This window comes from Phaseolus vulgaris, chromosome 7, assembly GCF_051622355.1.
Source record: "Phaseolus vulgaris cultivar YP4 chromosome 7, ASM5162235v1, whole genome shotgun sequence".
In the NCBI taxonomy this organism is placed as follows: Eukaryota; Viridiplantae; Streptophyta; class Magnoliopsida; order Fabales; family Fabaceae; genus Phaseolus; species Phaseolus vulgaris.
Genome location: NC_143504.1, coordinates 20,666,944 through 20,684,157, shown reverse-complemented (window position 1 = coordinate 20,684,157; position 17,214 = coordinate 20,666,944). Strand labels below are relative to the sequence as shown.

At 35.1% G+C, this 17,214-nt stretch overlaps 1 protein-coding gene across 4 annotated transcripts; it reads left to right on the top strand.

Moving 5' to 3' along the window:
• The first annotated feature begins 1,131 nt into the window (after window positions 1–1,131).
• On the top strand, window positions 1,132–16,221 carry LOC137816946 (uncharacterized). 4 transcript variants are annotated; one of them, XM_068620133.2, is made up of 13 exons: window positions 1,132–1,768; window positions 2,628–2,686; window positions 3,146–3,417; window positions 3,499–3,573; window positions 3,658–3,716; window positions 3,849–3,984; window positions 4,488–4,584; window positions 4,698–4,764; window positions 12,479–12,577; window positions 13,178–13,267; window positions 14,122–14,276; window positions 15,377–15,478; window positions 15,590–16,221. In XM_068620133.2, exons 3-13 carry the CDS (start codon window positions 3,165–3,167, stop codon window positions 15,732–15,734), a joined length of 1,278 nt encoding a protein of 425 aa, XP_068476234.1. In that variant the 5' UTR covers window positions 1,132–1,768; window positions 2,628–2,686; window positions 3,146–3,164; the 3' UTR covers window positions 15,735–16,221. The 4 variants fall into 4 exon arrangements, 3 of the variants coding, with proteins under 3 accessions (XP_068476234.1, XP_090160438.1, XP_090160439.1); XM_090304312.1 differs by having other exon boundaries at window positions 1,139–1,287; XR_011081904.2 differs by having other exon boundaries at window positions 1,152–1,768; window positions 15,128–15,478.
• The last annotated feature ends 993 nt before the right edge of the window (window positions 16,222–17,214 follow it).

Genomic DNA, 17,214 nt, shown 5'->3' with positions numbered 1-17,214 from the left:
GGTGAGGTTTACACGTACTTACATACTATATTATTATCTTATCTTTAGTCAATGTGAGATTTTCCACCATTCATATATCTTTGCTTTTTCTAAGAAATGTGGTGTTACTCAATATTGTTGTGATTGCATTAAAGTGTTTCCAATTCCAACAAATTGAGAAAAAAAACATTTATAGACATACATTGAAACAGGATTTAAGTGGACTTGCTCTGGCTTAAAGTTTCAGCATTCAGCATAGTAAATTTGAGTCTTAACAATTTGGATGTGATTCACGTGTTTTCTTTAATGTTATCAATACCCACACATCTTAATTTATTGATGTGGATGGCCAAGTGTTAATTTTTTTAATTTAATTTTTTCATAATATGTGTCAACAAAAATTTAACCTCTGAAAATTTCAATTTATTTTAAACACTAAACTGGTTAATTTTATTACTTTGTTCATAAATATTAAACATAATTATCAATAATTACGTTATGAAATTGCTTAAGCAAATTCGTTCTACAAAAATTAAATTAACAGTTCAATAAATATTAACGAATTTTAATCTATAATAAATTTTCACAGGGAAAACAAATATTATAACAAACAGATTCTTCGTATGATGATGTAAGGTACTAACACTTAACAAATACACCAATAAAGCAAACACACATTTAAACCAATAAACAATCTCAACCTTATAATTTTTTTTATCAACAATCCGTACAAAATAAATAGACTAGTATAAGTTTATTGTTCAACTTAATAATATTTGAGAAGAAAATAGGTAGATTATAAAAAGTGAAAACAAATAAACAAATTGGCTATTGGGAATAGATGATGGTTGCTCTTGGTTCTGTGATGACCTCACACATGCATGCAATTGAAATTTCTGCAGACCTAATCTTCCTATGTAGTACCCACTTGTAAATTTTTTATATCTATTATTTAATATTTAATATTAATTTTTAGAAGGAAAAAAAAAGAAAAAAGTCTGAGACGGCAAGCAATCCCTTTGTGTGTATACTGTAGAAATTGCCAGTGTTGTCACTTGCCACTCACTCAGGACAAAATCAAACATAATTTAAAAATATAAAAGTATTTTATAATTTTATAAAAATGATATAAGTATTTATTTTATTGATTTTGATGCTTGAATTTAAATCTTAAGAAAGACGTTAATAAAAAAAGGTAGGTGGAATAGAAAAAGGAAGAAGAAAAGGAAGGAGTAAAACCAGCTTGGCACAGCAGAAAGTAGAGAGTGAGAATGAAGGAGGGTTGAGAAAGATGTGGTTTTGCAAAATGTGCGCCATTTAAACGCAATCCGTAGGAATATATTAATCTGAGAGATTAAGAATAATATATAAAGCCACCTAATGCTAATTCTAATGTTATTGCTAATACCATTTTATAGTTGTGGCTGCATACAACTTACAAAGTTGTAGGCAGTGTCGTACAGACACACATATATCATATTCTTATTATGTTTTTGCTATGAATGAATAAAAACAAGCAATATCCCAAAGTTCCACAATAATTAAAATATATTTGTAATTTTGTTCTCAAACATAGAAAAAGACTCTGTCTCTGTCTCTGTATCTGTCTTTGTCTCTGTTCGTCTCTCTGAAGGAATCGCTAAGGATCACATTCTTTTTCAAGTCTAGTTTCTGCTTCTGGGCACCTCTAAAGTTTTCTGCTTTTTTAGGGTTCCTTTGATTCTTAATTGGATTGCAATTGGGTCCATCACTCTGTTTTGCTCAATTCATGCCACTCTGTCTGTTCATGGTAAGACTCATTAGCAGCATGTGATTTTCAATAGGATATATAAAGGTGGATTTTTTTTCTTGGAAATGATGAATAGAGGTGAGGAATTTGTTGAAACAAGTGCTTTTTCTGGGTCGGGAATTGCTTTGGATTGTATCATGATGGAAAATCAGTTCAACTTATGTGTTGGAATGGATTCGGACGAAGTTTCTTTTTGGGGGGAGGTGGGGTGTTAATACAAATTCCGAAATCCAAGGTTTTGTCTGATTTTTATGAATCCAATGGAGCATTTTTCTCGTTAGTTTAAAAAAGTTTCGAACTTCAAGCTTCAGTTTCGATTTCTGGAGCTTTTATTTTTCCCATTACCGTTTTCCTGATTTATCGGTGGCTTTAGTGACAGTGTCGTGAAGCTGTGACAGGACATCAATTAGTGCAAGAAAGAGATAAAAACAATGCAAATGTTTCTTTGCGTTTCTGCAATTGTAGCTTGTTTGGATTTCTTTGGAAACCCTTTACTCACAAGTCACGATTCTCATTTTTTAACTATTTTCCTGCTATCTTCTCCAATTTCGTGAGCCGAAACCTTTTCCTTGAAGTTTTTTTTACCCTGAGGAAGTTCTCATGCGGGTTGTTGTATATGTTGGGTTTGTGTTGTTGGTGTAACGGGGTGCACGGGCGGAGTGTTACCTTTTAGTTTTACTATAACCAATTCACTGTGCATGCTTATTGCAATCTTATGAAGCCTTTCCCTTCTCATCCCAATCAAGAATTGGCACGGACCACACTTGTCATGTCTCATGCCGTTCTTGTGATGTAGTTGCTTTTATGTCTATATTTTTTTCCTCAACCTCACGTTTCTCCCTGTGAATTTTTGGCACAGAGAATAGCAGAACTTTTGACCTGACCAGTGAGGAGTGAAGTGCCAGGGCAAACGACAAGGTTAGTTGGATAAATCCTTGGTGCTTATTTTTAATTACGAGTAAGGAATGAGGATAATAAATAAAGAAATGAGAATCATTACTGCTGCTGAAAATGGCCTAATAAAAAAACTCAATGCTGTCAAACAAAGTATATGCCAATTTAAAAATAATATTGGAGAGCCCTGGTACAACTTTAAATGTATTGCCGCTCGTGAGTGACCTACTACCACTTCTTTGTTGGTTGACATTTAATTACTCATGTTAATGGCTTTTTACTGTTAGTTTACCTGTAAGTTTTGAGTGTTCTCTAAACTTTTTGAACTTTGATTGATGAATAGTCATCTTTGTTTCTAGAATATATTTGTGAGACTGTGATCCATGTATCTGTGTATCTTAATGTCAGAGACAATAGCAACTCGTTGTGTGCACAGAAACACTAGATTTTTGGTGGTGATTCACTGTGTGTTCTTTGTATCAGCTGGTATAGTACTCAGGATATGGGCTGCTTCGTGTCCACTCCAAAGGATTCTGGTGGAAGTAGAAGAAGACCAGGGAGTATTGGGGAGGTTTCTGTGTATGTTCCCGGTCTAAGAATTCCTAAACCTGTTGATTTTGCCCTGTCACTTGGTGACTACTTGTCCAAGAATATAGTGGAACGCCTGTCTGCGCTTAGAACTCGTATAGTCGTAATGGCTGGTCAAGAAGGGCCTACAATTACAAGAACAAAAAGGAAAAGTGCCACCCAACATGGTTAGTGCTAGCAAGGATGAATCGTTATATAATGAATGAGTTGCTCAAATTTAATGATGCATCACACAATTTCATCCTCAGGAGGTTCAACACTGGCTGATCTTCAGCAGGCTCTTGAAGACTACTTGCCAGTACTCTTGGGATTAGTCGAAAATGGTAAAACAGGTTTTAGTCCATTCATACTTGATGAATGTTCTCTATACAATTTGTCCTGATTGATTGCTTATCTTTATTGTGCAGGAAGCCATTTACAATACAAATTACAATTTGCTTGGGTGAATCAGGAGGATGATGCAGAGGTAATTCCTACTTTTTAAATTCATGTTTTTCTACTTTGATTTGAATGTTTATTTGTAAACAAAATAATGCTGATAATTTTCTATCTGCTCCACTTTCTTTTTTTGTTTGTTGGTGCAACTGCATTTTTCCAGGAAACAGCCATGTCAAATGCCTGGTATGAGGTGTTGTCAGTTTTGCACTTGATGGCTACGTTATTATTATCACAGGCCAATTTATTACTTCTTCCCAGAATGTCCACTGATGGTCATCAGCCAAAAGTATCAGAAGGTGAGTATTAAGATTTTTTGGCACATGTCAATATATTCCTTGTAACTTGCCTGGTAATATTTTTTTTACATCAAACAACCAAAACACATTTGATACAAATAATTCCAATTGGAAACACCTGTAGACTATCTTGTGGTTTTCAGTTAAACTTGTTTCTGCTTTGTGTGTGTGATTTTGTGGTTCATGGAATATGTAGTCTTTAATGACTAGTATTTACTAATTTGTCAGTTTCTATTTGAAGTTTTAAGAAAGATAATTCTCTCTTTCTTTTTTTGTTCTGTCTTGTTTGTTCATTGCGTATGAGTAAATAATTCATTGCAGTTCTTTGTCTGTGTTCATGTCTAGTTATCATAATTTGGAATGGAAATATCATCATCTTATTGACAGAATACTATGAAATTTCCTGTAATTTTTTTCACTTGTTTCTAATGATACTGCTTCGTAGATGCGTTTATTATACTATTCCTATTTGGAAGTTTGAACTTTTGGTTATTTACTGACAGAAAGCAGACGAGCTTCTGTCGATATCTTCCTTAAGGCAGCTGGGTATCTTGATTGTGCTGTAAGGCATGTTCTTCCACAGTTGCCTGCCGAACTCAGGTTTGTACACTGTAATACAATCAGTTGACTGCCTAACTATTTTTGTAACCTAAACAACCATTCTCATTTTCATTTTCTTTTTATCACTCTTCTCACTGTTAATTTGATTTTAGGAGAAGTTTACCTGTAGACCTTGCAGAAGGAGTTCTTCGAGCACTTTGTCTGCAAGCATTGGGACAGGTATTACTCTGTTTGCCTCGTAGAGAATTATGAACTGAAAACCCATCACATAACCGATGTTTCTTGTATGTTTTATGGAGCCAAACTTCTTATCCATCATTCTTTTGCAAAGTTATGTTGCATTTTTAAGCAAATGATTAGTGAAATTAGCTTTGCCTGGGTTTATTTATATATTTGCTATTAAAACTGGGAATGGACCAGGCCTAACTCAATCCCACAGCTAGCTCAAAAGGCCAAGAGTCATTATAAAAGATCCTTTTTCATTTAGGCATTTTCTGGGACAGTGTGGAATCTTAATACTGATATGAACGATCGTGTGTAGAAGCGTCTAGGTCCTCTCGTAAGAGATTTCGAAGAACGATTAGGCTTTGGACAAAGGGAACCTTTAGGTGGCTTCCGATTATACCAAGAACAAGAACAATGATAGAGAATTGAGAAAAGGAAACAAACTGCATATATTATTCATGTATCAAAAAATAGTTCAATTCTCTATTTATAGAGTACTAAAGATGATAAAATCCTAATAAAATCCTAATAAAATCCTGATAAAATCCTAATAAAATCCTCATAAAATCCTAATAAAATCCTCATAAAATCCTAATAAAATCCTGATAAAATCCTAATAAAATCTTCATAAAATCCTAATAAAATCCTAATAAAATCCTGATAAAATCCTAATAAAATCCTAACTAATTAAATAAATGATTAAATTCTAATAAAATCCTAACTAATTAAATCCTAAAACTTTAGAATATAACAATGCTCTCCCCATAACAACATTCTTGCCCTCAAGAATGGAACAATGGGTACTTCTTCTTCAAATCAAAGTAGAACTCCCAAGTTGCATCTTCAGGAAGTTGGTGCTTCCACTTCACTAAAACCTTTGTGACTGCCCTTCCTCTTCTCTTAACAGTCATACGGTCAATGATAGCTTCAGGCTCTTTCAGTTGTAGTGGGTCTTCAGTTTGATAAGGCAGCGTAGTGGAAACCACCATGTCGCCGACATGTTTCTTTAGTTGTGATACATGGAAGACATTGTGAATCTTAGAATGTACTGGAAGTTCTAGCTTATAAGCTACCTCCCCCACCTTATCCAAAACCTTGTAGGGCCCAAAATACTTTGGGCTCAACTTAGCATTTGGTTTGAAGCTTACGGATACCTGCCTGTAAGCTTGCAACTTAACGTAAACCAAGTCACCAATCTCAAAGCCTCTCTCGGATCTATGTCTATCTGCTAGTTGTTTCATTCTCTCTTGTGCTCACACTTTCAACATTTGTTCTCTCTTGAGAAGGCTTCTATCGACCAATTCAATGCTGGATTCCCCCGGTAAGTACGGTAAATGGATAGGAGGTGGTTGACCATACACAATTTCATACGGGGTGGCTTTTATGGCTGTATGGAATGTGGTATTATACCACCATTCTGCAAGAGGGAGCCATTGCACCCATTTGTGTGGTGAGTCAACACACATACATCTCAAATAAGTTTCTAAGCATCTATTCACCACCTCTGTCTGGCCATCTGTTTGGGGATGATAACTTGTGGACAGTTGAACTTGCACTCCTTGTATTGCCATAAACTCTTTCCAAAATTGGCTCACAAAAATCGGATCTCTATCACTGGTAATGGTTTCCGGACATCCATGTAACTTGAACACGTTGTCCAAAAATACTTGAGCAACACTTCTTGCCGTATATGGGTGAGTTAGAGCCATAAAATGGGCAGCTTTGCTTAGCCTGTCTACTACCACAAAAATGACTTGTTTACCTTCTGAACGTGGCAACCCTTCGATGAAATCCATGGTGATGTGCTGCCAATTGGTCTGTGGAATGGGTAGAGGTTGTAGAAGGCCTGGAGTAGCAACGGTGTCATATTTATTTTGCTGACACACAGAACATCTTTGGATAAAATGTTTGATATCTTTATTTAGGCCTTTCCAATAAACCACTACCTTGACCCTTTTCACTGTTGCATTCATACCCGAATGACCGCCCTCCGTTGAGGCATGTAGCCACTACAAAATCTTCTTTCTCAATATCCCATCTATCCCTACAACCAGCCTGTTTTTTCTTCTAAGTTCATTGTTTTCCCATGTATAATGTTTATGGGAACTTGTATTTGCCTTTAACTCTGTTATGAGTTTCTGTAAGTGAATATCTGTAATCCATGATTGTTGTATATCATGTAGTAACTCAGACCGTAGTTGTAAGGTAATTAAACCTTTGCATCAGCGACAACATTTTCTTTTCCTTGGCGATATTCTATGGTGAAATCAAATTCCATCAGCTTGACTAGCCATTTTTGTTGAAACTCAGTGGACCATCTTTGATCTAAGATGTATTTAAGGCTGTAATGATCCGTCTTGATAGTAAAATGACGATTCAACAGGTAATGTCGCCATTTTTGCACAGCAAAGACTACTCCCACCAACTCCTTTTCGTATGTTGAATAAGCTTGTTGTTGAAGGTTAAAAATTCTACTAATAAAAGCTATGGGATGGTGGTCTTGCATCAAAACTGCTCCCACGCCTTGCCCCGAAGCATCTACCTCCACAACAAAGACTTTTGAGAAATCAGGTAGTGCTAAAACTGGAGTACTGCTCATCATCTTCTTAAGGCCGTGAAAAGCTTGTTCAGCCCTCTCACACCAAATGAAATTGTCCTTCTTCAGCATATCAGTTAAGGGTTTAGCAATGATGCCATATCCGCGGACAAATCTTTGATAATACCCTGCTAAGCCCAAAAACCCCCGTAATTGTTTTAGGGTTCGTGGTAGAGGCCAGCTTACCATAGCAGCAACTTTGTTGGAGTCCGTGGAAACTCCCTGTGCATTAATAATATGGCCTAAGTACTCCACTTCGGAAACAGCAAAATAGCATTTAGATCTCTTGGCAAAAAGAGAATGGATACGGAGAATCTGCAACCCTTCTGTTTGATGTTGTATGTGCTCTGTTGTGTTTTTGCTGTAGACTAGAATATCATCAAAAAAACACCAACAAAAATTTCCTTAAAAACCTCTGAAAAATGGAGTTCATTAATCCTTGGAATGTAGCTGGGGCGTTGGTGAGTCCAAATGGCATCACCAGGTACTCATAATGTCCCGAGTGTGTTCGAAAAGCTGTCTTCCACACATCGTCGGGATTCATCCGAACTTGATTATAGCTTGCACGTAAATCAATTTTCGAAAAAATAGTAGATCCTGCTAATTCATCCAGTAAATCATCAACTAAAGGAACGGGAAATTTGTTCTTGACTGTGCCCTTATTCAAATCTCTATAATCAACACAAAGTCTCCCTGAGCCATCTTTTTTGCTCACCAGAACCACGGGGCTGGCGTAAGGGCTACAACTTTCCTGTATAATTCCTGATTGCAAATATTCATGTATAAGTTGGTCAATAATATCTTTTTGGGTTGTGGCATACTTGTAAGGCCGTTTGTTGACAGGATTAACTCCCTGAATCAATGGAATATGATGATCATGGCCTGGTCGAAAGGGTGATAATTGTTGTGGTTCCTGAAAGACATCTGCAAATTCTTGTAAGAGATTCGCGATCTCAGTTGGAATCTCCTGTGCTGCAGCATGTGTAGTCAAGGACTGCAACAACATGTCCTCCTTTGCACCCACGTGCATCATAGACAAATGCACACCGTCAATAAAAGCTTTACTCAACTGTTGCTTGTGTGCAGGTTTAAGCTTGGGGGCCATAGAGCCACGTAGAACATGTCGCCTTCCTTGTACATTGAATTCCATAGTGAGTTTGTCGAAATTCCATAAAATATCGCCCAATGTTATGAGCCACTCAATTCCCAGCACTAAATCGCAACACCCCTAAGGAAGGAGTAGCATATAGCAGTAAAAGTTGTGTGCTGAATTGTCCAACTAAAATCTTTTACCACGGAAGATATCTTGATCTTTGACCCATCTGCTACCACGACATTCAAAGGGGCAATCGTCTCAATTATGCACCCATATTTTTGAGCCATTTGGGTATCTAAGAAATTATGAGTGTTGCCACTATCAATAAGAATATGTAAAGGTCGTTTTTGATGATATCCAGTTATTCTCATAGTTTTGAACCCAGCCACTCCTGTTAATGCGTTAACTGAGATTTGTGGTTCCTTCCATTGCAATAAATCAGTCGCGTCACTGGGAGGACTATCCTGTGCGTCATCTTCTTCCTCCATCTCCATGACGTGAAGCTGTAATTTTTTGTGTACCCTACTGTGCTCCATTGAGTAGGGTTCATCACAAAAATAAAAAAGGCCTTGGGCTCTGCGTTCTGCTATGAACTCTGGCGTTAAGTGGCGTGTGGGTTTAGGTTTGGGGACCGCATTGATTGGAGTTGACGATGATAGAGGCACTGGAGCTGGATTTAAGACTCCCCTGTGGAATTTGGTCGTCGACTTGCTGGAATTGGCTGCTTCATACGTCCTGGCCAAAGTAAATGCATGTTGTAGAGATGGAGGTTGGAACATGCGTACCATCATTTGGATGTCTTGCTTTAAGCCACCCAGGAAGCAGCTGAGAATATGGTCATTAGCTAACTTCAATCTTGTAATGATTGAGTCGAACTCTTCATGATAGGCATCAACTGAAGTCTTTTGTCGCAGACGCATCAACGCAACCATGGGATCATCGCCAATTGCACTAAACCGATCTTTTAGACTTTTGGTGAATCCTGGCCATGAAGGTGCATCCATATCTAAATCAGAGTTCATAAGTGCAGTATGCCATTGCAAGGCCTTGCCTTCTAGATGCACAAGTGCCAACTGTACCTTGAATTCCTCTGGAGTCTTGTCAATGAGAAAATAATTTTCGCATTGGTAAATCCACTGGTTAACATTTTCGCCATTGAATCGGGGAAAGTCGATGTGTGCCAACCGTGTGCCACAAACATAAGAAGACCCCATGCGAGGTCTGCGCGTGTCATGTGAGGGTCCAGGGGAGCGTTCACCTCGAGATTGAGTAAGTAAATCCTGAATGGTGTCTTTCATAGAAAGAGTCAAGGTTTCCTTCAACGTAGTCGCGAGTTCCATAAACCTATTATCCATCCTTTGGGAGAGTCGATCTTCCATCTCTTTAGTAGCTTGAGCGAAGCGTGTTGAATCTGCCATTGAAAGTACTGGAAGGTCCTAGCTGATACCAATTGATATGAACGATCGTGTGTAGAAGCGTCTAGGTCCTCTCGTAAGAGATTTCGAAGAACGATTAGGCTTTGGACAAAGGGAACCTTTAGGTGGCTTCCGATTATACCAAGAACAAGAACAATGATAGAGAATTGAGAAAAGGAAACAAACTGCATATATTATTCATGTATCAAAAAATAGTTCAATACTCTATTTATAGAGTACTAAAGATGATAAAATCCTAATAAAATCCTGATAAAATCCTGATAAAATCCTAATAAAATCCTGATAAAATCCTAATAAAATCCTGATAAAATCCTAATAAAATCCTAACTAATTAAATAAATGATTAAATTCTAATAAAATCCTAACTAATTAAATCCTAAAACTTTAGAATATAACAAATACATTCTCATTATGCACAAAGTTGGATATTTGGGATATGGAGTTTTCAAGATTGGATATTTGATGGTAGCCTAACATCAAATAGGCTCTAATATTAAATCACAAATCATTTATCTAAAATGCTTAAGATGTTTGAAGGAGGCTCATGAATATTTTTGTACTTTTTAAACCTCTTACTCTAGTCTACCTTGTACTGAAATTTGCTTTATATTTAGAAGAATATGGGAATATCTGGTCAAACTCTAGACTACTTAGTCACAAACTTCTCCATAAACTAACTTGGCCTTAAGAATGGACTATGCTGGATTTAACCCCCAAAGCTTGCTTAAGTAAGGAATTAACACATTCTTGACATCATAAACTTGACATATGAAGTTGAAGTTTCTGGACATCATCATGGGTGTGTAATAAGCCTTAAATATTCTTAGGAAGTGTGGGTTTTAGGTTTAGCTTAACCTCACAAAACACCCTATTAACTAGACTGAACATGGGTGGTCGATAATGTGACATGATAAACCTAACAAACTTTGTTAGAATGAATTCTGATACCATCTCATAAAGTGTGAGTTTTAGGCCTAACTCAACCTCACAACTGGCTTGCAATGTGAGATTTTCATCTACTTGTATACTATCATTTGGTCATATTTCTAGTCGATATGGAATCGTCAAGAAATATCATATTTTAAACCAAATGACCTAAAAGCTTTGGCTATTAGGTTAGAATACATAAATGTTTAATATTTTTTATAATGCTGACATCTATCATAAAATTGGTCACATCATTTAATGTTAAGTTTGCTAGACTGCATTAATTAATAACAATGCTACAATCCTTGAGTTTTTCTTTTAGTGAATAATGCTTTTAGTGGCATGTCATGGGAATCAATATGCTTGATGTAAAGAGAATACAACGACAAACAACCTTGTTCTATTAAATGCCCAAAGCTTCTAAGACTAGTTTTATGCTTCCTATATTTTTTCTATTCCTTTCTTTTATGAAGATAGAACTGCCATTATAATCAGAGAAAAAGGGGTTATGGGTCCGAGATAATCTGCTCTTGCTTAGAGTAAGGCAGATTTGCCAACAATGTGAGCACCATTCAAATAGACATTCAAGTAAAAATTTTGTGCTTGATATAGACTCTTTTTCCACTTAAAATCTGTTACCATTCTTCAGTTTAATCTTTCACATTAGGTGGGCCATTCAAAAGTTTTTGGTCAAGCAGATTTCAGACATTTCCTCTTCTAAAAGCTTACGATGTATAAATTTTCTCATAGTAAGGCTAGTCATACAAAAATTCTGTCATTTTAAGCTTATAAAAGAGTAATACAAAAATTTCGCATGTCTAGTAATTGAATATGAGAAAGATGTGTTTGACTTTTCAGTATATTAGTTCATGCCTTTGTTGCCATAATCTAGGAGAATGAATTGGCAAGGGTGAAAATGAAGGAGTAAACTTATTAGGTGTTATGGGTTGCATCAATTGTCTGGTGGCGGGTCAGATAAGCCAAGTCACAATCAAAGAGCTCGATTCCTAGCGGGACAATTGTTGAGGGGGAGATTGTTGTAGGGTGCATCAATTGTCTCGTGACAGAGGGGTCAGGTTGACCAAATTACAATTAAATTATGACTTTTGAGTTACTAAATTCTTAAGTAGAAAAAATTGCATTGTAACTATAAATTGTGGCTTTTAGTCTAGTGGTAAGTGCTTGAGAAACAATTGTTTGTCATTTTAGTATGTACCCCAAATTTCAACTCCACTCTTAGTTCCATTGATATATAAATTATAGAATGAAAATTTAATAAATTGGGGGTGAAATTTAAAGCTAACTAGGGATAAAAAGGGGGGACATTGTGATTTGTGAGTACAATCATTGTGATTGTTGCTATAATTTGATTGAATTCATTGTGTAAATTCCTTTGGATTTTGTCAAAATTAACATATTAGATTAAAAGTTTTAGCTCTAAAGATGCATTTTTCCATTTAAGAATTTGTGTGATTCAAAACCGTAGTGGAGTATATATTACTCTCCTACCTGGGATGTAATGCCATTTAAAACATTAACATTGCATAGAAGACTGTGGAGAGGGGGACTGTTCAATATATAGATTAGATACCTTTCCCACCCTCTGTATCTGATCTATTTTGGGTATACTTGTTTATTTTTCTGTTTTAATAGGGTGTAGATATCCAACTTGGAATGGCAATTGATAGTGCCAAAGCCACTCTTGCAGTGAAGCGTAGACTTGCATGTGAGATGGTGAAATATTGGCAGCAGGTACGGATGCAAAGTTTTCAAGTGTTATATTCAATGCATTTCAAATATTGATTGACATAACTAATGGAATTACGGGAACCGTTATTTTATTGCTGATGCACTTTATTTTTTAACATTTCATATCAATTTCTCTTTATTTTTTTCCAGGGTGGGGTGTGTAAAGAATGCTAGAACCTAGAAGCTGTACTAGAGCGTGTAACCTTTTCTATATAAATTCAAACACAAGTTTTTTTTAAACTGTACAAATCTTAATCAATTTAAATGTAGTGAATATCATTGTGTCCTGTGGAACAATTTCTTTTCTGGTTTTGCATTGTGTATGTTCTCTTAGCATGATTTCTGCTCTGTTGATAAATTTGCTGGTTTCTTTCTAAAAGGATTTGTTAATTCTCAATTTATCTTTTATTCTCTTTGTTCTATACCCAAATGGGATCTCCAACATGTTTCTCTTGGTTCTGAAACAATAGCATTTTGTCCCTTAGACCAATCTTTAATTTTATTCTCTATACTCGATGCGAGTATGCATATGTATTCATTAGTTTGCTAATACAAGTGCATTTAACCAGCATACATTACTTTATTCACGCTTTTCATTTGCAGGCTCAAGATAATATTATGAACCTTCCATTAGCAAATGGTTGGGGTGAAAAACATCGTCTCTTTGTGAAATGGAAGTATATTGAGGCAAAGGTTTGTGTTTCTTCTCCCCAGTTATTTGTATCTTCCTATTTAATTATTATGAATTTCTTTATAATAGTACAACTAGAGTGGAATTTTGTGGTTACCGGCTGCCTTCTGCTTATAAATGCAGATGAAGTGTCAAATGCATCAATTAATCAATGGTCTACAAGATAAAAATATAAAGTTGATATTAAAACTTGAGAAGTCGAGGGGATTAGATCTTTATGTTTCATATGGACAGAGTTTAGTTGGAAGTGGCTGTATGGACATTTGATTAATGACTGGACCTAATTTTAAGTAGAGGCTGAGTGCATGTTTGGTAATTCATATTTACAAAAGAAAATTTTCATTTCAATCTGAAGCTTCTCTGTATAGGTCTGCATTTTTTTGAGATATTTGAAGTGAAAATAAGCTTATACATGAGAGTTGCATTTTTGTTATTGTTTATTCAAATAAGGAAACAACCTTTGCATATGCAAGGTAAGGTTGTGTATAATAACCCTCTCCTATACCTTCGCAAAGAGAGGAGCCTTCTACTGCTGGGGTACGATGGATTTAGTTGTTTTTGAGTGGGAGGGTGGACAACATTCTCTCGAAGAAAAATATCATTGACTTGATAGTGGATTTCAGCTTGGTTGGTTAAGGAAATGAGCGCCCGACAATATTACTCTGAAGCTATTTGATTTATTCTTATATTATATGCTCTTAAGCTTACTTAGTGAGACTTTGAACATCTACTGGTATATATGGTTTTTCTTTTGATTTTAGCATAATCATTCATAATTTAGGAACAAGTAAAGAAGATGCCTTTGGCAGAAGCTAGTAAAGTGAGTTATTCATATGTATATTGTAATGATTTGTAGGCTGCAGCATATTATTATCATGGATTGATTCTTGATGAGGGAAACACGGAGAAATCTCATGGGATGGCTGTAGCTGCTTTACAAGCTGCTGATGAGTATTTCAAAGAAAGTAAGAAGCTGTGTGAAGCATTTAATGCGGCACCCCCATTGTCAAGGTTATTTACAATATTCCCTTAAACAAACTGATTTGTTTTTATGTTGTTATGTTATGTTATCTTCAGAAAAAAAGAGTTATACTAGTTTTTAGAACCTCCTTGAGTCAACGTTTAAATCACGACGAGTCATGTGTCTAATATATAAAGTGATGGAATCCTTAACTATATTTACCCCATTTTTTGGAATGAGTATGTTGTGAATTCCATATCATCAAGTGATATAACTAAAACAAAGCATATAAGTAAACACCAATCATACCTTACAAGCTTATTTTGTAAAGTTGAATTAAGCCTAAACATATATTCTAAGATGGTATTAGAATCTATCAAACGAGGTTTGTTAGGCCAATTGAACCATCTGTTATTTTGTGAGTATCAAACAACTCGTAAAGATCTAGTTTTATATTCAAGATGACCAATCCCACATTGTCTACAGATTTGATTAAAAATCAAAAGATATAAGTGTGAACACAAAGCTCACTTCATTACTTATCGATTTACTATTCTCGCCGGAAACCTAGGAAATTGTCATTTTTATGGAAGAACGATAAATGAAGGCCAACGGCAGTTTCTGTGTCTTAACTGAAATTGTGAAACGCCTTAATTTGTCATGCTTGTGATTCTTTAATAACTTAATAAGTTTCCCTGTTTCACCTCTGCAAGTACAATGACATAAGGCCCTCATTATGATAAAAAGTGAAAACTTTGGTATTATCTCTTATTATACGTTGAAAATCATATGAACCTTACAATATTTTAGCCATACCTTCTGATATAGTTATTATTAATTTGAACGAACTTAGCTAAAATTGTTTGGCTTCTGAATGAAGTTATGCATTCCCTCTCTCTAGATATAATGCAGGACTTTAGGAATCTCAAACTGTACTACAGTTTTCTACACCCTTCATTTGTCCAGAGACCGGTGACCAACAGAGTTAAGGCATAATGGCCTCATAAATGAGGTCTTTTTGTGTACTTCAACTCTGGCATGAGCATTCACTATTTTTAAAAGCTTTCCTTCATTCTTTAAGTTCTCTTAAAACAGAATATCATTTGTGGCTGTAATATCATGGTCCATCTAACTGACAGTCATGGTGCAGAAATCCACCACTTTGGGGGACAATGAAATATCTTTTCGAGAAAATTCCTAAGGATACTTCAAGCAAGGTGCGAATAAACCGGGATCTGTATTCCTATGAGAGGTAAACTTTAGTGCATAAATGAAATTTCATAGTTGTTAATGATTCTTGGTTAGTGAAAATTGAAGTAGATGACTGATAGAATCATGCGTCTTGTGTCAATGTTTACTACAGAATCATGGAAACAGCACCAACGTTGCCTGATTTTGCCTTGGCTTTGAAACCAGATGAATATCAACTTCCTCAGGTGGATTCCTCTTGGAGAACAGAACATGTGAAGGGGGCACAAAGTGGTGCCACCAATCATCTCAATGGATGACAAAATGAAAATGGATTAAAGTATATAACTTTGCAGATCTCAGATGTCATCTTATATCAGGAAAAAGGATGCGAATGAACTTCAAGTTCAGAAGGGTGATTTTCCAATGCTTGTCAATAGTTGAAATTTAACTATTTCTGACTGTGTCTACCTTTTCCCCCGTTTTTTCTTCATAAATTGATTCCCTCATCCACAATATTTGAAAAAAAGAAGGCCAGCAAGTGGAAATAGAGCTTCAAGTTGGGTTTAATGTAAATTGCATCTTTAGGAAAAGAAAGGGTTTCCTTGCCAATGCCCCAAATAATATGATCATTACTGTTTTGCTTCTGCATAAAATCAGTCAAATCCTTCATTTGTCAAACAAAGTTGTACAAGTGATTGTGTGTATAATTGACTTGTGCATTGCACAGAAAATATGGTTTCCTTAAGGTTGTGTTAAAATTCCAAAGAATTTTGAATGAATGCAAGTGAGTTTATGACGTGTTAACAGCTGATATAAATGTTAGCAGCATTATTGTTCTTGACAGTTTAACTATATGAACTCGACATTTTATCAAACATTGGTGTGCCATGTCAATCAAGCCCTCCATGTAGATGCGTTATTTTGATTTGTATTATTTTGAAAAATTAGAAATGATGAAATAAAAATAGAAAATGCATCAATTCCAAAGCTGAACTTGTTACATGTATTTCTAAAACTTAACGTTAATTTCTTGGATACTATCGCACTAAGAAAAGTGAACTATTTTATATGCCGTCAAAACGCTCATTCAGCTGTATCTCTGGAAGGATATTGATATTACTATTTTACTGCATCTATTCTACAAAATCTGCTATTGGACTTGGATAAGTGGGTTGTGGGTAACTCTAAAAAGATTGTTTCTTCCTGCACCTCCATACTACTTCTGCGGAAACTAATTTTATTTTAAAAAAAATACATTCTAGATTTCACAGTCTGAAAATATTATTTTTTCTATTTACATCTCCCAAATTAACTAATTTTATTTAAAAAAAAAAATTCTGGATTTCACAATCTGAAAATATTATTTTTTCTATTTACATCTCCAAAGATATTTTCAGATCTTTCCAAAATTTACAATCCAAAATATTTTTTTTTCTTTAAAAAAGTTCATTCTGCATTACAAAGTCTAAAAAGTATTTCCAAATTGGCTAATAAACTTTGATATTGTACAATTCGTAACACTTCCTATAATGTGTATTTGAGATTATATAATTTAGAAGATATTTCTAAATCCAAAAGTAAACCTTTCAAATTGAACAATGTAATTTTAAAATATATTTTAAATTATACAATCATAAAAAATATTTTTAGATTTAGAATTACCTTTCAAATTGTATAATTTAGAATTTAGAATACATAGTAAAGACGTATTACAAATTTTATAATATGATATATATGAAAAAAAAAAAAATGAAAAATCCTAACATATACTCAGAAGAGTAAGGTTGAACTAAAAAG